Source organism: Sceloporus occidentalis, unplaced genomic scaffold (assembly GCF_023333645.1).
Source record: "Sceloporus occidentalis isolate IW3139 unplaced genomic scaffold, rSceOcc1.0.p SCAF_8, whole genome shotgun sequence".
Taxonomy (NCBI): Eukaryota; Metazoa; Chordata; class Lepidosauria; order Squamata; family Phrynosomatidae; genus Sceloporus; species Sceloporus occidentalis.
The window spans coordinates 18,103,283-18,126,079 of NW_028316988.1; the positions used below are offsets into that span (position 1 = coordinate 18,103,283).

At 43.7% G+C, this 22,797-nt stretch overlaps 1 protein-coding gene across 3 annotated transcripts; it reads left to right on the forward strand.

The window, feature by feature from the left end:
* The first annotated feature begins 27 nt into the window (after positions 1–27).
* Positions 28–22,791, forward strand: LOC149308089 (high affinity copper uptake protein 1-like). 3 transcript variants are annotated; one of them, XM_089535062.1, is made up of 6 exons: positions 28–318; positions 2,949–3,136; positions 16,477–16,632; positions 17,134–17,206; positions 18,191–18,359; positions 18,680–22,791. In XM_089535062.1, the coding sequence occupies exons 3-6, from the start codon at positions 16,516–16,518 to the stop codon at positions 18,879–18,881; spliced, it is 561 nt and encodes a 186-aa protein (XP_089391188.1). In that variant the 5' UTR covers positions 28–318; positions 2,949–3,136; positions 16,477–16,515; the 3' UTR covers positions 18,882–22,791. The 3 variants fall into 3 exon arrangements, with proteins under 3 accessions (XP_089391188.1, XP_089391189.1, XP_089391190.1); XM_089535063.1 differs by having other exon boundaries at positions 28–259; XM_089535064.1 differs by lacking the exons at positions 28–318; positions 2,949–3,136 and adding an exon at positions 8,281–9,790.
* The last annotated feature ends 6 nt before the right edge of the window (positions 22,792–22,797 follow it).

Here is a 22,797-nt window from a genome sequence, read left to right on the forward strand (position 1 = left end):
AGTTTGCCCATGATAACTACGGGTCCCCGGAAAGCCCAAACTTCCTTTCAAGAGGGTCTGAGGGAAGCAATAGCGCTGAGTTCTGAGATTGAAAGGGGCGGAGCTTGGGAAAATTGTGAGGCGGTGCCTAAGCGAAAGAGGGCAGTTTGGCCAATGGGAGGAGCGGGCGGCTAGACGTGACGCCTCCGCCGACCAATGAGAGAGGCGGAGCTCGTCGGCTTTGGCGAAGGGACACGTCTGAGGAGGTCGAGAGGGACGAGTGAGTGAAGGGGACAATGGCTGTGGGGCCGAAAGAGGGGACAGAGGCTGTCTGAGCTGGTAATTTGACATCATGCACCACTACTGGGGATCCTGGGGATTCCTTTCCCATTCATCTAATGCTGGCTGGCATATCCTGCCCATGTCTGGTGGGGATTCTGGGAGATAGAGTTCCTATACATCATGGGCCTCTGCTGGGGCTGGAAAAAGTATTCTGAGTAGGGCTGGGGATGCTGGGATGCGTGATCCCCGTCCACAGCAGGTGGGGGATGCTGGGAGCTGCAGTCCCACTTGCTTTGAGGGGGACCCCTCTCCCTGAGTCCCCTTGATCTAGACACTAGACTTCAAGGGAAGCATAGGCTAACCAACCTATACTGCCACAGACAGCAGGAGACTCTTGTGTTGCAGTCTGCAGCCAGTTTCCCAGGAGTTTCCTCCTTTGCTTAGGGACTGAGGAAGGCATGACCGGTCAGGAAAGACCAAGTGTTTGTACAGTACTTTATTGTAAGTAGTTATGTTATCTGGGAGTTGTGGGGTCCCAGGTTGGGGGAGGCTGAGGCAGAAGAAAGAAATGGGTGACAGATGGGTTAGAATTGGGAAGGGAAGAAGGCAGGGTTGTAAAGTGGAAGGGAATTACTATCATCACAATGAAAGTGGGTGAAAATGGGATGGAACTGAATCCTACAGGCTCAGAAAGAGGAGGAGGAGTAGTTAAGAATGTGAGTAGATACAATGAGGAGCAGGTTTCAGGGGAGGCGACCTACAACCAACTGATCTTTTGAAGTGCCAAAATCAGTTTTGTGGGATTTTGATTTTGTTCAAAGCAACACTAGAAAGGATCTCAAGCTTCACATTCTCTCTCTCGCTCTCCCTCTTTAAACTAATGAAAGCTCTTCTTTGAGAGAAGCAGACTGGAAACATCAATAAAGCATGCTTACGTTCATATTTAGCAACAGAGGCTTCTCTGTCCCTCTTGTTGAGCCGTGGCTTGTATGGTTTGGATTATTTCCCCCCATCTTTACTTTCACGGTGACATGGCTCTTGGGCGCTTTCTCGGGGAGCTGCCAGGAAAAACAAGGTGGATAAACACTTCAGGCATCTGGAAAAGTCAGGCTAAGACTTATTTATAAGCTTAGAAAGCAATTTCTCAGCTGCCTTTCAAAATACGGCGCTGACTTTGAAACCTTCCTGAAGGTGTAGCTCAGCCTATTCTGCTTTGCTTGGAGAAAAGTGAGCGTTCCCACGCATGCGCCTTTGGCTCTTTCCTGGGCATTTGGCCAGGTTCTTGTTTTAAATACCTTTGTGAGAAGAGTTGGCCACGTAGTTCTCCCAAAGGAATTAAAACTTGATTTGGTTAAGGCTTTTTACACTCTGCGGATTAACTCTTTTTAAAAGCTCTGTAATAAGAAACCCCTGAAAAAAGCATATTTGGAATGTATTCTTTTGAAGCCAGTTTGCTTTTTGCATCTATTGGGTCTCTCTCTCTCTCTCTCTCTCTCTCTTGCCATAAGAAATAATAACTGGGAACCAATAGCAAATTCTGTGTACCATTCGAACACCTCACTTGGAATACTGTTTGTAGCTAGATTCAGAGGAATAGCTGTAAAAGGCAGTTAATAAGGTGATTGTCAAGATAATGTTTGTGTGATGTTTCTGTTACTGTAAACCTCCATGTCATTAGAAAATAGGTAAGAAGGATGCTTACCAATCCCTGGGTCATATCTGCTTTTCAGTTCTTCCGTGGCTCAAGAAGTGCGGCTTTCACTTCCAAGTCAATCTGTGTTTCAAATAAGCAGAAACACTGCTGCTTGGGATGGAAAATCTTGGGAGGCTTTGAGCACCAGGACATGTCCGTGCCGCAAGGGATGTGAGTTTCTCTTCCTGACCTCATGCTGCATCTTTGTCCCTGGCTTTGTCCCTGGCTTCATACAAGCATCTTAACTGTCTCTGTAGCCCATAGTTTTTGAAACAGAGGTGCACTGGCTTTCTTTGTTTTGGGGTAGTAAAAGCTTTGGCCAACGAACTTTGAGCCGTTGTGCAAACAGCAGTAGAAGGCAGAGTGTTAGTTCCACAAAGCCTTGTCCAAATGGTTATGGGTTTTACGTGGCACCTGAAAATCAGGACTGGAGACAGCCTGCTGCGTTTGCTCTTTTCGTGCCACCTCATGCACTACTGCAAGCCATCAAAAGAATGGTGAAGACAAGGCTGGACCTCTTCTGCTGTATTGCGCCACTTTGGAGGAAGGCATCTGTAAACTGGGTTTCTCTGCCTGCGTATTATCCCCTTTACACAGAGACTGAGGTTTGTTTTGGCTCCTTGCTAACAGCTGGCAAACAAAAGGCTAAAACAAATTGTAGGATTTTGCTCATGTTTAGGGCTGACAAGATGGCTGGAACCATCCTTTTGCCATTGGAAACTCATGTTTGGATGAAGGCTCAGAGGATGAATGATGGGAAGCTTTCACCACGGTTATACCTTTTGCATGCCAGCCCTTTGATTCTATGACCTGTCTAACTTGGGGTTCTGTATTTACCAGGCGAGAAATATTTTAGCAAGAAGAGCTCAAGATGAACATCTGCATAACGGAGGTCAAATGGTGCCATTTCCGAATCGCTATTTCATGTTTCTAGGGCTCTCAGAAATAGCATTCCTGTTGAGTAAAACAGTCCAATTTTGTTCTTTCTTGGCAGTGAACAGACGTCAGCGTCCCGTTGCCAGGAGCTAAGACGAATGCTGTGTGGGTGCTCCAAGAGTCGTAGTGAACTGGACCAGGCTGAGAATCGGTGTATTCCTGAGCTGTCCACCCAGTTGCTAGGGACACAGCTCTTCTCTACCTCAAGTAGAAGAATCTCAAGGTACAATTACATCAGACTACCAGGTAGGTTATTCTTTGCTCTGAGACTCCTTTTATGAGATACTTTTCTGCTGATCTGTACAGAAATGGCAGCTGGATTGTATAAGGAAGAGATTCAAAGTACAAAAAGGATAACAGCAGTTTGTCTGGCTTAAGGTAGATAACCAGTGGTGTGGACCAGGGTTTAAAAGTGGCGCAGATCCCAGAGAAACAGTAAGAACAATTCCTAAGAATTGCTACGATATGATGTGGCTTACTTGAAATACCTTTGGATAACATTTCACAGACATATTTGACAGTTAACTTTCTTAAAAGCCATTACTTTGTTTCTAGGAAAAAAGGGGTACTGAATGATGCCAACTGCATTAGCCAGTCCTATCCCATCTTTATAGACAATGGCATCCAAAGTAGTCTTGCTTCTGATAATATTTGAATTGTCTTCTTTGGGCTCTGTTGTCTGTTCCATACTAAAGCCACATGTCAATAGGGTGGGAAGAGCCTTATAATAATCACTGCAATGTACAAGAAGGCATGCAGTCCTCCACTTGACTGATTCTTGTGTCTTTTAAGGACAGGCAGTAAAATCTTGACACAACTCCTTCAAGTGGGAGTGACTCAAACATTGGACCAGCAGTGATAGAGCAGTATAGACTTGGAAAAGAAGCTGCACAGTGATAGATACGTGCCGGGCGTGTACCTTTCGATGTACCATTAACTTGATCTTTTCCTTTGTCATTTGCCTGTGTAAGGATTGAAACTTCAGTTTGAGGCTTGGTAAAAGTGAAAACATTAGGTACTTATGCTAGAATATTCTGTGGAATTATTTTGGTGTCCATGACTGAGGCGGTATGTATGTTTATACAGGTAGTAGTTATTCTGTGTCATATAGAATCATCATCAGTGTATTATGGAAAGAGGCTACCTTTGCTCTAACTACTTGTACTAATTCTCTTTACCACCTCCATTGACCTCTCCACTGACATTTTATTTATATCCCACATTTCCTCAAGCAGCACATCATGAATTAAAAGAAGATACAGCTAAAATTCTAAGTTATAATAGTGAATTGTAATTTAAAAAAAAACAGTTAAATGAACTACCGTGTAAAAACTAAGCACTGACTTAAAGCATAATGGACCCAGGGGTGGGGGAGGAAACAGTTCTTATTGAAAGACCCTTCTGTAACAGCCCAAAGCATGTTCAGATTGAAAGGTCTGCCAGCAGAAGAAAATGAGAGAATCTGTTATTCTCATTGACCCTATTCATATTGGCTTAGAGGAGGAGAGATAAGGAAATTGAAGCAATTTAGAAGTTAATAATTACACTATAGATATACACAGATTTGGATGCAGCCTGACAGTGCTTTTGGAAGCTACTTTGTAGAAACTTTGATCTGCTGAAGAACTGTGGGAGGAAAGCTGGTCCATGGCCAGGTCTGCATAGGGATATTGACTTGTTTGGAATAGGGGCAGGACTGGAGGAATCACACATTTCCGCTAACTTACACTGGCACAGGTACTGCCGCATTAAGAAAGCTATACCTTTTGTTTTACCAGTGTTCTTGTTCTCATTCAATGGTTTCATCTATCCTAGTACTTGGGGAATCAAGAAGGTGTGACTGGTCTTACTGAAACATTTTCATCTTGACCTGAACTTGTGTTATTTCTGAAGTGTAGCATAAAGTCAAGGAAAAATCTCTTGTTCCTCTCTCTATCTCTAGGTTTATAAGAGGGGAGAGCGCAGGGGGATGTATTTCCTGCTACCCAACTAGCTAGAACTGAAACGAGACAGATACTTGTTCTTCCTATTTGCCCAGTAATCGCTTTAATCTCTCTTGACCACAGAGCAAACCCATACACTTCTCCACCTTGGAGCTAGAAAAGAGATTTGCAGGTGAATTATGCTTATGAACACTTAAAGTGTCTGGAACCTGCTGGCAAATTTGCATGCCTTTATCAGAGAGGAGAAGATACATCAGCTTCTTCTGGTTCTGCTCAAACTGGTGCTTAGGCTGGCTGTGAAGCAGACAGGCATCTTGACATATCTCTGCTTCCTAATTCCACCTGGTACAAAGGCAAAAGAAACCCAGATTTCAGAAGACTGGGGCTTGAACAGTGGTGAGGCTACTCCCTTCTCCTCCTTAGTGCTAAGTTCGGAGCATAGGCTGATATAGATCATATCACCACGGTGAGCAAAATTATGGTACCTTGTCGGTAGTCAACTCTACTTGGCAGTCTCCCAAGATCTCAGAATTTTTCCCTAGCTTTGTTGCCTGATGTTGTTCTTTATCCCCCTTTTTTCTAAAATTGGGATTCAAAGCGGCTCACAAGTTAAAAGAAAAGTGAGCATTAAAATAGTATTAAAATATTACAGTATTAAAACATGTAGAGGCAGTGTCTCAAGGAAGCACTGAAAACATGATGACCCCTTACAGCACTTCATGGTTTGAAATGCTGGAGAGGTTAGCTGTGTTTCCTTTGGGTAGTGCTTATACTGCTAAGTCCTTTTAAAACTTTGCATTGCTGTGGTATCTTTTTCCTCCATCTACTTTTGCTCCACCTCACCTGCCAAACAGAAAAAAGGCAGGGGTTCACTGAAGAAGGTATAGGAAGGAGCGGCCCTGAGAGCTGCTTACAAGGCTGAAGTCAGCAAAAGTGCATCTCATCCTTGTGACTCTTACAATTGCAGCCAATTTTCTCCTGACTCTGGGATTCTGCCATCACAGGGCTACAATATCATGTCGATATTGATAGGTCTTTTGGGGTCTGTTTATGTTTGCTTTTCTAAATATAAATATAATTTTAAATATGAAACTTCCAATAAGAATCTCGTGGACAAACATTTGACTGTGCTATGTACTCTCTTTAAACCCTCTATTAGACCTGAAATAGCCTTCTTTCAAAATGTGCAGCTTGCCAGTATTTGAATGCAGGGTGGAGGCAGTTCTTGGACCCTCAGTGGCTTCTCATCCAAGTTTTATATGGTGCTATGAAGTTACCTTGCTACTGTCTTCTTTTACTCTTTGAATATGGCTTTGTACATCATCCTCACCCTTTGTCTTCCTTGCGTTTGTGATTTTTCTGTAAGCTGCCAAAAGACACCATCATTTGTTTTGTGGCCACTCACCCAGTTTTTGGTGGCAGGTGTGGTTCTGCATAGAAAAAAGGTCAGGAGGAGGTACCTGTCAGATACTGCTCCAGTTTCTTGGCACCAACATGCTTTTCAAGTGATGAAATTACATTAAAGGCTCTAATCTGTTGGCCCATCTGCCTTGCCAAGACAAAGCTGGGTACTGCTCCAGAGTTCAAAGTCACACAATAGTTTGCTATAGCAAAAAAAAGGGACTATCTTCTTGCTACTAGCCAGAACACGTCTGTGTTTTACTTTTAAAATAACCCATAAATACAGAAATTTAAACTGAATTATGAAGAGTTCCTTCAAAAAAGTAGAGAGTCAAAATCTTTCCTTGCAGGTGTTAGCTGTGATGATGTTTAGAATGTATATGTTGGGTTTAAAATGTATTGTTTGCTCTTTCAGTGTTTAAAGCACTTTGCATATGTGATGCTGAGGTTGAGAATTAGTGGCTTGCATAAAAACACATTGCCATGCATTCCTTGAAGCAAGAGTTTTGGTTGCAGATGAAACAACTTCCTACATCACTCATATTGAGATGTACATTCAAGTCGCACCTGTGGGAGAAGAGCTTCTCCTGAGGACCTTAGAGCTCCAACTGGCTTATGTAAAGGAGACACGGTCTTTCAAATCTCTTGAACCCAAGCCCTATGGGGTTTTATAAGTCACTGCCAGCACTTTGAATCTTGGCTAGAAAGAGACTGGCAGTCATTTAGAGCTGTTCCAACAAAGCTCCCAGTGTCCAGTTAACAGTCTGTGGGTTAAAATTGAACTTTCTGAGCATTTTTGAAAGGCCGCTTTGCATAGAACCTAGATCCCTAGAAGAGATGGTAAAAATGAAATAGGTTTAAGTCATCAGCTTGGGGGCATTTGGAGTGGGGCAGGACAGATGGGATAACTCTTGAGGGCAAGGCACTCAGGAGCCAGAATGCAATTGCCTTCTAATTGATGAGAGTCCACCACTATGGCTGAAAAACCTGGCACTGGAGAGAAGATGAGTCTTGGTTTTCCCTATGAGCAGCCAATGGCTATCCCTCTATTATTGAATCCAGAACTGAAATGGTTCCTATTTTCCCATGGTGTTTCAGAGACGCTTGGTGAATCCTCCCTCTAAACAGGTTTAACTTCTTCCCAGGGGACTTGGTATAGGTTATGAATGTCGGCCAAGGTCTTGCCAGATATTTACTGGCAGCCTGTTGCAACAAGATCAAATATTATGGCAGTATTTCCTTTATGACAATGTTCCAAAGGCTACAGGTGGGGGGCGGGCGCTCGGGGAGGTGGAGGTTGATTATCCAGAAAGCCTTGTGAAATACAACCTCATAGTGCCTAATCTTTGCCAGCTTGCAAACAATGTTATTGAGTTTGCAGAGCCTGTGGGGTTGCAGGAAGTAAAATGGCTGGTGAGGGTGGTCCAGGTGCCCTTCTGCTTTGTAAAATACATCTTATCTGGATATGATCTGTGCCCTGACATACAGTGTTGCATTCTCACCTGTTCCCATGTTCACCTAGGAAAGAGCAATGGCCTTTTGCTGGACTAAAAAGGGTTTGAATCCCTTGTCACTTTACACCTAATAGTGTGGTTGATGTAGGTGTAATGCTTGTCTGACCCTGCCTCACCTTTTGCACAGGACACAAACTTTTTTTGGTGCAGAATATTTTGACTTGAGTATCTCCTGGTTTCAAAAAATAGGTCTTTGTGGCTTTGAGGAAGGAAAGATAGTCTTCCCTGTCCAAACCTCTGCTGTTTAGTTTCCAGATGGGAAGTATGAGTACTCTAGCCTGCCTTGTATACATTTCTCAGCTCCAAAAAAAGGCAATGCTAAATTGCCACAGCTTTCCTTGTTTGATGATTGTATGCCACAGCTCTGTCTCTTTCAACATTATCAGCTCAGATGAAACAGCATCTGCAATGTGAGTTTTTGTTCTCCAGTTTGAAAAGAACACAATATAGTGGTCACTCCACATTCTCTGGGGTTAGGGTTAAAGGACCCCCATGAATGTGGCAAAAATGCAAATAAAGAAACACTATTCTTTTTACCTAAGAGAACACTGCTGTCTAGGGAAAGAATGCCTATTGGAATCATTTAATCCTAGAGTTGGAAGACACCCCAAGGGTCATCCAATCCATACCCCTGCCATCCACAATCAAAGCACTCCCTACAAATGGTCATCCAGCCTCTGTTTAAAAACCTCCAAAGAAGGAGACTCCATTATACTCCAAGGCAGCGTCTTAAACAGCTCTTGCTGTCAAGAAGTTCTTCCTAATGCCTAAGTCGAAGTACTAATTTATCCACTGGGCTGGAAAGTGGGAGTTGTCTGCTAATTGTAGCTCTAAAACAAAGTATGCAGACCTGTTGCCTTGCCCAAAATGTGGGGGTGGCTCATGCTAGTATCAAGATATATTTGTTCTTAAATTTCAGGGCTGTTCGTCACATCGTCGGGAATTGTGGCAATATATGGGACACGTGGCAGGGAATCTTTGGGAGCAGGGAAGGTGTTGCTATCATTTCCTATGATGTACATTCTGGAGTTATCTATTTGGAGTGCTTTTTGGTGGAGCACTGAACCCGGCGGATTATAGTTCAAGCTTCTAGGGAGATAGAAGCTCTCCCAAAGGAGAGGATGAGAGGATATTGTCAGCATTGACTCTAAGCTGACTGTGCGTTAAAGAGATAGTGGAAGCTCACCTTAGTGGAAGCCCACCTTCTGCCAGCTCATGGGCTTCTACACTGGGATACTTGAAGAGTACAAGCAGCATTCTCCAGGTATGCTAAAAGTAGCAGAATTGTCAAGTGTGAAGCTGTAGTGTGAGAGATTTGCGGAAGAGACTGTCATATTCCTCATGACTATAAGCATGCAGGTACAGGATCCTAATAGCAGTAGATGCTATTATTTGAAGCTCAGAGACATTGCATTGGCAGGATAAGCTGCACAACCTGTCCTTCAAATGATTTCAAAACCGATAGATGTAAATAGCTTTCAGTATAGATTCTTTGTGTTGGTAGTAGTAATAATAGTTGTCGTGATGTTGTTCCCCCCCAAATTTCTGCCACTCTCTTCCATAATGTAAGCTATATTAAGGTGGAATATACCACAACAGACAGACTGGATTGTAAGTTTTCTCTCTCTCCCTGGGTTTTTTTTAAAGGCATGCGGTTTGAGTAACTAGGACACATGAATTGTGTTCCTGAATTTATTAAAACAACTGTGAGGACTTCTTGCTTAGGAATTGTAATCATGCCGGTTGAGAGCAGACTCGGTAATTGCTATTTCTATTCAGATCCCTCCTTTCGCTACAATGCAGAGGTGCAAAGCTTGAGATCTTGAGCAGCCGAGTTGGGGGTGTTTACTTTGGCGAGGAAGCTGTTCCAGCTGGCAGAGACTATCAGGAAATTGCATTAACTGAGAGCAGCATTCTAGTCTCATGATACTGAGCATAGTGTGCCTATTGCAACTAGCAGGGCTAGAGTGAATGAACGGCTCTGGGCTGCCTACTCTTTTTGGAGTCTACAGAAGTTGGGCCTGAAAAGATCTTGGATAGAGGTAAGAATCTCTTAACAACAGGGTCAGCTGAAGAAGACTTGATGTTGGCTCTTCTATATGCAAATGCTAGGTCCCCCCCCCCCCCCCCAATCTATACCCAGAGCATTGGGGAAGTTATTTTTTTGGCGTGTATCGTGTACAGTTCCCATGTCAGGAAGTCCCCAAAAAGTAACTTTTCCAAGCAGTGTACTGTGCCAGTGAAAGCAAAATGGTTCCAGTTTACCATAGAGGGAAAGAGATTGAGAGTGAGCGGGAGATCATGCAGACACCCAGAGGCTATCCAGTATCTGTTTGAAGTCCGATTGTGTAATTTCTTCAGCTGCGTGTGTTTATGTGTGTGTATTTTGTGTGTGTGTTTTGGATTCTGGACTCCCTGCTGCCTAGCTAGGAGATGGATCAGAGTTCTCCCAGGGCTGAAAGGCTAGCTGTTATCTGGGTAACACTCTGCGTTTAGCTGAAGTTGTAGTAAGGTGGAACGTCCTGCTTTACAAACTATTTTTGTGTTTGCAAGGCTGCTATTTTTCCAAACCGGAGACCTCAAAACCCAAATTCCAGGTAAAGGGGTTGAATAACCCAGACACACTAGACTAGAAATCCAAGAGGTGCATTGAGGGAGAGGAGTCTTTTGTTCTCTGAAAAGTGCAAAAGACAACAATTAGAATGTGTTTTTAAAAATCTCCTGGTGTGAAAGGCCACACCGTCCCTATTTGTTCTCATTTGTAAAAGCTGGAAAGAAGAAACCCTTCTGGTTTGTGCCTCTTCAAACAGGTGTATGTCTTGGGAGAGGGACGTTTCCTGCTGCTATAATCTTCTCATGTGTGCAGTTCTGATTAACGGGGCTTTTTGCTTTTTAATTAAGGTGCGTTTTGAAATAAAGCTGGTTTGACCACTGAAAGCTGTCATGCTGGGTTTTGTTTCATGTCTGTCTTTAATGTCTGCACATTGGCTGGGAGCCCAAAGACCTACTTAGAACCACCCAAGGGTTTCCGAACACTCAGCTAGACTCTTCCTTTGAACAACTGGTTTGCGTGCTTTGCCTCAAAACTGCCTTTGAACCTCTGTTCGGTTTTTAGAGTAGTGTTGCTTTGGAGGAAGATGTGCTCCCATGTTCTAAACAAAATAAACATCCTTTAATGTTTTATGGTCTCCTTCCCCCAATGTATTCTCATCTTGCTGGTTACAATGGAGTGAGAACTTTAAACTCCCCCATCTCTACTGGAGATTTGATTATTTTCCCAGTTTGTCTGTTGACCGACAAAGCAGCCTACTAAATGAATAGCCAAGAATCACTGAATCTGCAAGAGAACAAGGAAGAACAGCGAGGCTGGGCAAGTGTAAAAGACTGTGGGCCTGAACAGACAGGCCAAAATAAAGCAGCTTTGGGTCACTTTGGAGGTATGCTGTTTAAATTATGCATACGTCCTAAGAGGCCAGAAGCCATGCCAAAGCCATGCTCTGGTCCTAAGGACTGGAGCACAGCTTTGGCACAGTTTCTGGCCTCTTAGGACATGTGTGTCATTTAAAGAGCATACCTCCAAAGTGACCTGAAGCAGCTTAATTTTGGCCTGTCTGTCCAGTCCCTGTGTCAGAAGGATCTTCTTTGCTGGAAGTTTTGTTAATTGAGGTGTGCCAGGGCTTTTCACAACCTTTCAGCCTGAATGGGGAGACTTTAGGCATTTAAACCTATGGAAAAAAGTGCTCTTTCGCTGGGCCAGACTTGAACCGTATAATTACAGACAGACAGCATCTCTTTAGTATGCATACAGATGTGTGTAGGGCTGGTTGGGAGGTTGCCTAGGGAGCCCATTCAGCTCTTGATCTTCACGCCTATTCATCATTTATGAAATGCACGGGGCAGACTGAGTGGCAGGAGAGCCGACAACTCTTTCCAAAAGTCTTGAGGTTCAGCTTCTAGGATTCTAGCTCTGCGGGAAATCTTCCCTACCACCAGACAATGGTGGGTTTTCAAACAGAGCCACCCTGGCTTCCTGTCAAGAATGGCATACTTTGCTTTGCATCTGCTCATCTCTCCCTCACAAGAAACTCCTTTCACAAAGGCTGAAAATACATTTTATAGTAGCAATAAACTGCTTTGTATATAAAAAAAAAAGTACTGTATTTTGCAAAACAACACTGATGGTTCAGAAGCTATCATCCTTTCATTTCAGTTTCTCCTCAGTGCTTGACGGACTGCTTGTTCACATGTAGTAAAAGCTTTCACCCTGGAAGGCTTCACTCTTTCAGGGAACTTTTAATGCATCTCTTGCGTGTGCGATGAGGTGGTTAAAGATTGCATCAGCATGTTTGAACCGACTTTCATTTGTTCCATTTTCACTTCATTTAGCTTTCTTGCTGAGTTTTCCCACTCAAAGAAAAGATGGTGCCTCCCCATCCATCATTAATGGCGTCTTACAGCATTTTTTACTGGGAACAGAATATATTTGACTATTACAAAAGTGCCAAGGGCTTATTTGCTCTGGTTATATATATAAAACTTTGCTTGGTTTGCTAATTTTTTGCTACCTTAATGGGAGTCTTCTAATTATATTCATTGTTCGGAAGGCTGTGTCAGGCTGAGATCACCAAGTAAATCTTCAGAACCTTCCCCCCCTTTTTATACATTGCAGTGGGGTAAGTGTACGCTTTCTCAAATCTACTTACCTAATAGCTAGGGCAACTATCCCTGGCAACCAAAACATCCAGCATACACATATCCCAGTCAGCATACATATGGCTAAGTTCTCAATACATCTCATAACATAGAGGTGGGACTTTATGGTTCTCCAGCTGTTGTTGAACTGCTGCTCCTATGATCTTGCACCATTGTGCTGATTAGGCTTATTGGAAGTTGGAAGCGGCAACATCTGGAAGGCCAACATTCCCCATCCCTGGAATAGCATCAGAACATGAAGGCTGTTGCTAAATAAAAGGCCATATAGTATTTTGCACTACCAATGGTCAAACAGATGCCTCTGGGAAGCTCACAAACAGGGCATGAGTATAAAAGCGTACTCCCATGTATGGCTGTGCTTTGTTGTTCTTATTTGCTGTCGACTTTGACTTGTGGCAGCTTTATGAATGAGAGACCTCTGATCATCAGCTTCTCAGTTTAAGTCTCCAGGACCAGATGAACTACATCCAAGGGTATTAAAAGAACTGGCAAATGTAATATCAGAGCCATTGGCAATAATCTTTGAAAACTCCTGGAGAACAGGAGAAGTCCCAGCAGACTGGAGGAGGGCAAACGTTGTCCCCATCTTCAAAAAGGGGGAAAAAGAGGATCCAAACAATTATCGTCCAGTTAGTCTGACATCTATACCAGGAAAGATTCTGGAGCAGATCATTAAAAAGAGAGTCTGTGAACATCTAGAAAGCAATTCCATAATCACAAAAAGTCAACATGGGTTTCAGAGAAACAAATCATGCCAGACAAATCTGATCTCTTTCTTTGATAAAACTACTAGCTTGGTAGATGAAGGGAATGCTGTGGATATAGTATATCTTGATTTCAGTAAGGCCTTTGACAGGGTTCCCCATGACATTCTTGCAAACAAGCTTGTAAAATGTGGGCTAGACAAGGCAACTGTTACGTGGATTTGTAATTGGTTGACCGGCCGAACCCAAAGGGTGCTCAACAATGGCACCTTTTCATCCTGGAGAGAAGTGACCAGTGGGGTCCCACAGGGCTCTGTCCTGGGCCCAGTACTGTTCAACATCTTTATCAATGACTTGGAGGAAAAAATTGGGGGAATACTTATCAAATTTGCAGATGACACCAAATTAGGAGGAATGGCTAATACTCCAGAGGACAGGATCAAAATTCAAAATGACCTGAATAGACTAGAAAGCTGGGCCAAAGCTAACAAAATGAACTTCAACAGGGAGAAATGTAAGGTACTGCACTTAAGGCGAAAAAATGAAATGCACAGATATAGGATGGGGGACACCTGGCTTAAGGAGACAACATGTGAAAGGGATCTAGGAGTCCAAGTAGACCACAAGTTGAACATGAGTCAACAGTGTGATGTGGCAGCTAACAAGGCCAATGCGATTTTAGGCTGCATCAATAGAAGTATAGTGTCTAGATGAAGGGAAGTAATAGTGCCACTATATTCTGCTCTGGTCAGGCCCCACCTGGAATATTGTGTCCAGTTCTGGGTGCCACAATTCAAAAAGGACATTCAGAAACTGGAGCATGTCCAAAGGAGGGCGACTAAAATGGTGAAAGGTCAGGAAACCATGCCCTACGAGGAACGACTTAGGGAGCTGGGGATGTTTAGCCTGGAGAAAAGAAGGTTAATGATAGCTTTGTTTAAATATTTGAAGGGATGTCATATTGAGGAGGGAGCCAGCTTGTTTTCTGCTGCTCCAGAGACTAGGACCCGGAGCAGTGGATGCAAGCTGCAGGAAAAGAGATTCCACCTCAACATTAGGAGGAACTTCCTGGCAGTAAGGGCTGTTCGACAGTGGAACACACTTCCTTGAAGTGTAGTGGAGTCTCCCTCCTTGGAGGTCTTCAAACGGAGGCTGGATGGCCATCTGTCAGGGATGCTTTGATTTGGATTTCCTGCATGGCAGGGGGTTGGACTGGATGGCCCTTGTGGTCTCTTCCAACTCTATGATTCTATGATTCAGTTCAGCAGATGTGACCATGTCATGCTCTCTAGTACAACCAGCAGCAAAATTGGATAGGTATGTCCAATTCAGGTATACACCACGTTTCAGGAGACTACCTGTGATGACAGGCCAGTGGAGATGGAAACACTGTAAGGTTTAACATCTACGTGAATTCCTGTCCTGTCTTTTTTCTGGGAACCGTCTGCACTTCAATAATTGGATGGCCCCATTCTGTCTCTCTTGTGTGGGAGGCTGTTTTGACATCAGCAGTAATGAGTTTAAATGGAGTTTGAGCCATCCTTGCGCGCACTTATCACCTCCCGCCTAACACAGTTATAAAGACATGGGGATGAGATTGTTCTGGGAATGGGGACTGGGTTGCCGTGGGCAGGCAGAGACCTTTCTGCCTTTGGTTAAGAGTTTGCACTAATGTGATTGTGTAGAAATCTGTTCCCAATAAACTCCACAGCTGTCAATTACGGGAAGAACGTGTGCATGCATTTAACCCCCGAGTTGACGTGATTTAAAATGGGGCTTCAGCACAATTCAGCCCTGTGGCAGTGAAGTTAATGTCATTGATGATCATAGGGACATCTGCAGTTTCTAAAAAGAGATTAGATTAAACCATGTTGCTGAATTGTTACCTATTCAGCTCCCGCCTTGGAATATAGCATTCTGCGTGTGACAGCAAACTTAACTGGGTTCCATTTAGTCTCCTTCGTGCTCAGTGTGTCTTTGGTTTTGCAGATCATTGCAGAATAGCTGCTTGTCTTTGTTATTACTTTCTGGCAAGCCAACTTTGACGTATGCTGGCGCTATGAATAACAGGCTCCTGAAATCCCTGGTCATTAACAGCCCTCCTCAGATCTTCCAAAGTCAGGGCTGTGGGTTCCTTGAGTCAATCCACTTGTAGAGAAGTCCTCCTCTTTTTCTAAAACCCTGTTTTAGCTTTCCCTCTTTCATTTTTGCATGCTGTTTCCTCTCGCTTACCTGGCTGCCTTTGGTGGTCCTAAATATCCAAGAGTGGCTCCTGGGATAGCTTTCCAATATGCATTCTGTGGAATGAGCACACTTTCTCCTGTAGTTCAAGGAATTAGAAGAAGCAGAACAGATAGCAAGTGTACCGAAGCCTGTGGTTTAAAAAGGAATCATGGAGTGATCTGGCTCTCTTTTCCAGCTTTAAAGGATCAGGCTGAACTGTGAGACAGTCCCATATCGTGCAGTGATTGTAGGCAGTCCTAAGTTATAGCATAGACAAATCTAAAAGATTTACCTTTCAGGCTCAGATTAGCCAGTTTGTATCGCCTGGAACTGAATGCAGCCCTGAACACGTTTTGTGGTTGGAAATCAACATATTTCTCAAATTCTAGTGCAATTTGCAATAGCAAGTACATTGGGGAAATGTGCACAAAATATGTATTAATTTTCATGTGAAAATAATAAAAGTCTCAACCTTTAATTAAAAAGTTTGGAGAGGCTTAGCAGGTCTTTCTGGTGCATGTGGTTTATTCAGATTTTAGCCACTGGCTCCATTCTTATCTCATCCTTTTGGCACCCTCAATATGGGTGGTGGCAAAAGGAAATACAGGATTTGCTTCTAGCATTTGTATGGTCATGTGAATTGTTCTTTGGTTTATTCATATCTGTACCATTAATGCAGCCACTGTGTCTTGTGTTGTCATATTGTATTTCACAGTTCATATAACCATGACTATGGCCTGTTACAGACAGGCCAAAATAAAGCTGCTTCGAGTCACTTTGGAGGTATGGTATTTCAATGATGCATGAGTCCTAAGAGTCCAAAAGCCACACCAAAGCTGCACTCCAGTTCTTAGGACTGGAGCGTGGCTTTGGTGCGGCTTTTGGACTCTTAGGACTCATGCATCATTGAAATACCATAACTCCAAAGTGACTCGAAGCAGCTTTATTTTGGCCTGTCTGTAACAGAGCTATATTTAGTAAAGGTTTTGAGGATTATTCCTGGAATGGGGAAAAGGGGCTGTCCAAATGATGTGCGATTCCAACTCCCATTATCCCTCACCATTTACTATGCTGTTTGACTCTTCTAGGTGTCTTCTGTATTCCCTGCCTTTTACCCAGGAGTCAAGATGTCCCACCATCATGACATGGGCCATAATATGACCGGCACTGCCATGACCACCTCAGATCCTCATGCGCACCATCATACCACAATGTCACCAGGACATATGCACGGCGAAGGGATGGTGAGTAGAGCTCAGATAACAGATTTACTGAACAAAGGATAATGACCATCAGCAGTGGCACAGGAAATGCATGGAACATCTCTTGAGTGCTACATAGGTTAAGTGCAATGGGCTAATAGCATACACATTCTAAGGGACTTTCAAGATTGGAAATTTATTTAGTAAGAGTATTTATATTCTGCTCTTTGGCTGCAGAGACTGTCAGAGAGGCTTACAGATTGCTAATTTGAAAGTTCCCTGCCCTCAGGTTTACCATCTAAAAAGTCATGACACAAAAGGAGAAGGGAATGGCAGTGAGGAAGGGGATCAAGTTCAGCAGATACTGCTGGTACTTCTCTCCCTCGAAGGCATGGATGGTAGCAATTAAGAAGGAGGGAGGGCCTTTCATCTGCCTCTGGGGTTAGGCATGGTGGAATTGCCTGCCTTTTCTTCTCTCCCTCCAAGAAAAATCATTCACAAAATGGTTGGTGGTATTTACTGTCTCCTTTGTGTCTGGAGTAGGCTATGACCTTCTACTTCGGATACGAGAATGTGCCTTTGCTGTTTTCCGGGATTGTCATCAACACGGCTGGAGGTGAGTGAGCTTGGCTGTACATAAGGTTTTCCCCTCATGCCACTGAGATCAGTTAATTGCCATTCCCCTCATGCCACTGAGATCAGGGGGTTGGACTGGATGGCCCTTGCGGTCTCTTCCAACTCTATTATTCTATGATTCTATGGCCTAAATAACAGTCTATCTTAAGGCTGAGGAACATGTAGCCTTGCTGATGATGTTTGACAGCAAATCATTAATATTGGAAAATGCTTGATGGAGCTAATGAGGATTGGAGTCCAAGACAATCGAGAGAACCACCATGCTTCCTCTGAAAATGCTTCCTTTGAAAATGACAATAACAATAACAATAATAATAATAATAATAATAATAATAATAATAATAATGTTTATTTATATACCGCTTTTCCAAATTAGATCAAAGCGGTGTACAACAGGAAGTACAATACAAAGTCAAAATAAAACATAACAGGCCTCTCTCCCCCTCAAGATGGTGGCTGAAGGGAGGGCTTTTCTTCTTTCAGGCAGGCAGTTGGAGCTTGCCTGCCTCTCTCTCCCCTGCTACCAACATGCTACCAACTCTGTTGCTGGTTGACTGCTTAACCAACTCTGATACCTGTGACCACACTTCTGAGTAACTACTGGCTGGGTGTGGACAACTAGCATTGTTATATTTGGATTAGCCTTCCCCAACCTGGCCCCTGTTCTTATTGTGTGCCTTCAAGCTGTTTTCAACTTACGGTGGCCCTACAGTGAACCTTTCATGGGATTTTCTTTGCAAGATTTGTTCAGAGGGACTTTTGCCCATACCTTCCTCTGAGAGCACATGACATGGCTGAGCGGGGATTCAAACCATGTTCTCCAGAGTCCAATACTTAAACTACTACACCACACTGGCCAGGATTGATTGAGTATGGTGGAACCAGTAGTGCATCTAGAAGGCAACAGGTTAAGAAAAGCTGGTTTAGAGAGATTTGACTCATGTCATCCTTTTCCCTTTGTCAGAAATGGCAGGAGCCTTTGTGGCCATCTTCCTCCTGGCCATGTTCTATGAAGGCCTGAAGATTGCCCGTGAGAGCCTTCTCCGGAAGTCGCAGGTCAGCATCCGCTACAATTCCATGCCTGTCCCGGGACCAAATGGCACCGTCTTGATGGAGACGCACAAAACAGTTGGGTGAGCAAACATCGCCCTTGGAGAATGTGGGGGACTTAATATAGGAGGCAGCTGGTCAGTTTGGGGCTGGTCCTTTCTAGTCTTGCACTGCTTTGTCTAGAGGGAAACCAGCAACCATTTGGGGTCAAATGTCAGAATATTCCCCCTCCAAACTAATTCCTCAGAGCCCTTTTTGCATGGCCTGTTCTTCCTCAATACCACTATACTTTCTAAACTGAAGTCTGCCTTTCATTGTGCTATTTCTCCTTATTCCTTCATCAAATTTTGCTTGTTTGTTTTGGTAACACATACGGATACTTTTTCTCTGTTCATTTCGTTAGGCAACAGATGCTGAGCTTCCCTCACCTCTTCCAGACAGCCCTGCACATCATCCAAGTGGTGGTCAGCTACTTCCTCATGCTCATCTTCATGACATACAATGGCTACCTCTGCATTGCCGTGGCTGCAGGTGCAGGGACGGGCTATTTTCTGTTTAGCTGGAAGAAGGCGGTAGTGGTGGATATCACAGAGCATTGCCATTAATACCTGGAGGTGGGGGCCAACCCATTTCCTCCAGCCTCTGGAAAGGACCAGGCTTACTGGAAACATGCCAACAAAATCCATGGGGTGCCCTCCCACCAACCTTCTGGGAGCAATACTTGTGCCTCTCTTCCTTGCCACATCTTCCCTTCCTCCCCAAAAGAGGGGCGGTGTGGTCTTGAGTGGTTGGAAGAGAGCTAGTAACCGTTTAGGGCAGCCTCCTTAGGACGATTGGCTTATATAATAGAAACAATTAGTGGTTTTGATTTTTTTTTTAAAGACTGTACCATGATTGAAACTAGCTGACAAGTCAATGCAGACAATGATTCCATGTTCTCTTCGTAATGCTTTTAAACAGCCAGTGCTTGGATTTGATGGGGGGTGGTTATAGAAAGGGTGTATTGAATCAAAGGTAGTAGACAGATACAGAGCTGCAAGCCAACATAATGGCAGTATCTCTGCTGGGTAAAAGAACAGCAGTCAATGCAATCTGTTCAGAGGTTTCAGTTTTGTGTTCTGTTTCCCCCCCAAAGCTGTTTTACTGGCCTGTTTCTAGCCCTAGGTACCAGCAGTCCCAGAGCGCTTGCTTTCCAGAGCAGCTAAGGGGTTGCAGGCAATCTGACAATCTACGGTAGTGGCACGTGACTCTTAATTGTCTGTTGTGACTTGCTGACATAATTGTGAGTGTGTAAAATGTATGCAAATCAACATGTTCTTAAAAAGGAAAAAGTATGAGCCATCTTTTAAATAAATTGATGGAACAAGCTTTGGCTTCACTGTGACTTGAAGGTCATCAGAGGCAGCATTCATTTCTAAGCAATCCCTTCTACCTCAGTTAAGACGCAGTGATGGTGAACCTTTTAGAGGCCAAGTGCCCAAACTGCAACCCAGAACCCACTTATTTGTTGCAAAGTGCCATGTCCCTCTGGCTTTCTAGTAACAAACTCTGTGCTGGGGCGACGGCACATGTGCCCACAGAGAGGGCTCTGAGTGCCACCCCTGGCATGCGTGGCATAGGTTCGCCATCACTGGACTAGGGTAAACAGCCTGAAGCTTTGTCTGCACCAGTGATCCATCTCTCATCTCATTCTGTGGTGGCTGCTTATTTCTTTGCTTGCATTGTTAAGCCCTTGTAGGCAGCAATTGCATGTAGGTAAACAATCCAACCTGCTGTTTTAGAAGATGGGCAGGAATGCTTACAACTAGATCAATTTGTAGGATAGGCATTCTAGTTTGCTATTTCAGTTAGCAAACCAGCTGAGGACCATGACTACTTGACTCTTGCAAAAATATTGGTTTCCATCTTCTGAAAAACAGTGTTCCTCCCCACCCACCTGATCTTAAGGGGGGGGGGGGATCTTGGAAGTGGAAATCTTGAGGAAACACTAACCCAGAAATGTAGACTGTAGCAGATATTCCTGGTATTTTCTAGGCTATAACTTGGTTTAAAACAGCTGATGCAGGCTCACCTTGAGACAGGAAGTGCCCTCACAATATCTGCACAGGGTCATTCGAAGTGAGAAATCAAAAATTGTGAAATGCTTTGTACCTCATAATATAATACGACAACTGACTGGATTTAGGATTCAGGAGTATGTAGCATTTCATATTACTACTCCCATCTCTCACCACTGACCAGGCTGGCTGGGATTGATGGGAAGAGAACGACAGAGGTTCCCCAGCTTTGATTTATCCCGTCTTTCAAAAACGACTTCTTTTTACAGTTGGGTTAGGGTAGAGAAATATTGAAGTTTCTTCCTTGCCAAGGGCGCCACAAATAGTAGAGCTGTGTCAGCTATAGCTTTCCAGCCCTTGCTGCTAAATTGTTCTCAATGGTGCTACTGTGCAGTGTTGCGGCTCTCATGTGGTGTTGCACGCTTGTGTGGAAAACATTCTTCCCACTTCAAGTGTAAGTGAGAAACATGTGCCTCTTTCCACCGGCATCACCACCGAGCAATGGTACATGTCAAGGGGTTCAATGAGGGATGCAGGGCCCTAGTGTTGCCATTTAGGGCATATCAGCTTTAAAGGGCAGGGAAGGAACCATATAGAAACACAATCCACTCCATTTTAACTTCATGCAAAAAGCTAGTTTTGTAGCAAGGAAGGAAGTGGCCATTTAGAGTTGGACTCTGTATGGCATGGCACTGTTTGCTTGATGATTTTCCAAGATAAAGTGGAGAGATCCAAGTCTTCAAGCATGTTTCCTTAAACACAACAGGAGCTAATGAGTGCTGTCTTTGTTATGCGGATGTGGGGACAGATTAAGCCTACATTCTTCAGCAGGTAACTAGAATGACAAGATAGGAACAAATCCTGTGCACTTGTTTCTCCTGAATTCAAAGGTACATAGCAAACAATTATTCACAAGGGAAGTAGAATTCAGAAACATAGCCATGTTAGTCTGGAATGGCAGCATGCAAAGTGGTCTTGTAGCAAGATGTCTTTGTATGCAATTATTCACAAGGGTGCAACCAGGCAGGACTCCTGCCTTAAAAAAAATACAGGCAGCCTAGGTAACCACTTGTCATGCTAAAATTTCAGGAGCATATGGACAGGTGCCTTGGGAAAAGAAAGGCTGCTTGTACTCCTGGAAGGCGAAAAAGATGCAGGTTAGCCTATGCATTCTAAGTGACGCAAGTTGTGACCATCACTTAGCAGTAACTTGCGTTATTGAATACCACAGCAAGATAGGTGCCTGGTAATGGAGGGAGTTGTAGTGCAATACATCTGGAGAATGACTAATTGAGGAAGGCTATATGGTACAGGTTTGGTTTGTTAACCTACTTCAGTGGTGGTGCCTTGGAGTCTAATAATTTTATATTTCAGATTACCTAAGGGAGACAAATTCTGCTTGCTCAAGCCAAATTCATATCTAGTTCAGCATTCTGTTTTTCTGGAGTGGCCCATTCAAATGCCATCAGCATGGTTCCGATAAATAATAAGGTACGAGCGGCCAGTCATGCTAGTAACTTTTCTGTATTAACGTGATTATTGTAAAGTGACTGACGTTCAGCCATATGTAACCAACCTCCCGCAGGTTTGACTGTGATTTCTATTGTTTCTAGCAAGCATTGGCTGTGCTAGGAAAGTGATGCAGTCCTAACACATTTGGCCAGCTCCAAATTGGTCTTCAGCATCTGGTCAGAAGGCAAGATTTGCCCAACCTGGGGGCCTTCAAATATGGACTCCAACTCCCACCTCCCCCAGCCACTTCTCTGAAAGGCACCAATTTAAGAGGCTGCTTCAGTTAGTTTCAGACCCTTGTGCCAACCAACTCCTCTGTAGTACATTCATAACAGTTCAGGTCAGGTCAGTGCCATTTACTACAAAAGTAGATGTATCCCACAGACTACTTACCCCTAACTAAACCAGCCTTATTCTTCTCTCAAGGTGCAGCCTGAATTTGCTGCCTCCTCTAAATGAGTGGTTCTCAGCTTTCCATCCTCCAGATGCTTTGAATTTCAGTTTCCAAAAGGCAGCATGACCCATGATTCTGGTGGACTAAAAGTTGAAAACAACTGTTCTTCTTTATCTCTGTGTATACAGAGTTATAGAAAGACACCCTGGTGACGATGCATTTAGCATATTTTACTTTTCCCCATACATATAAGGGAGGAGGAAATCTGTCCTCTACCAATCTTGTCTTAGTGTATGACTATGGAAGGAAGGCACTACTACCATCTCCCATTTAGATCTAGCCACGCTCTTATGAGCTTATATGATTGTGTTGCTGGTGCTTTACCCCCACTGTACTCAAGAAAAAGAAGGTGCCTTTACCATGTTTGCAGACCGTATATCTTCTCTAGCATAATGCCATGCTGGATGTATATATATATTAAATCCATAGTGGAGATTGCCCATCTGATACTATTATGTAAGTACTGATTATCAGTCTGTATGTAACTAATAAAGCAGA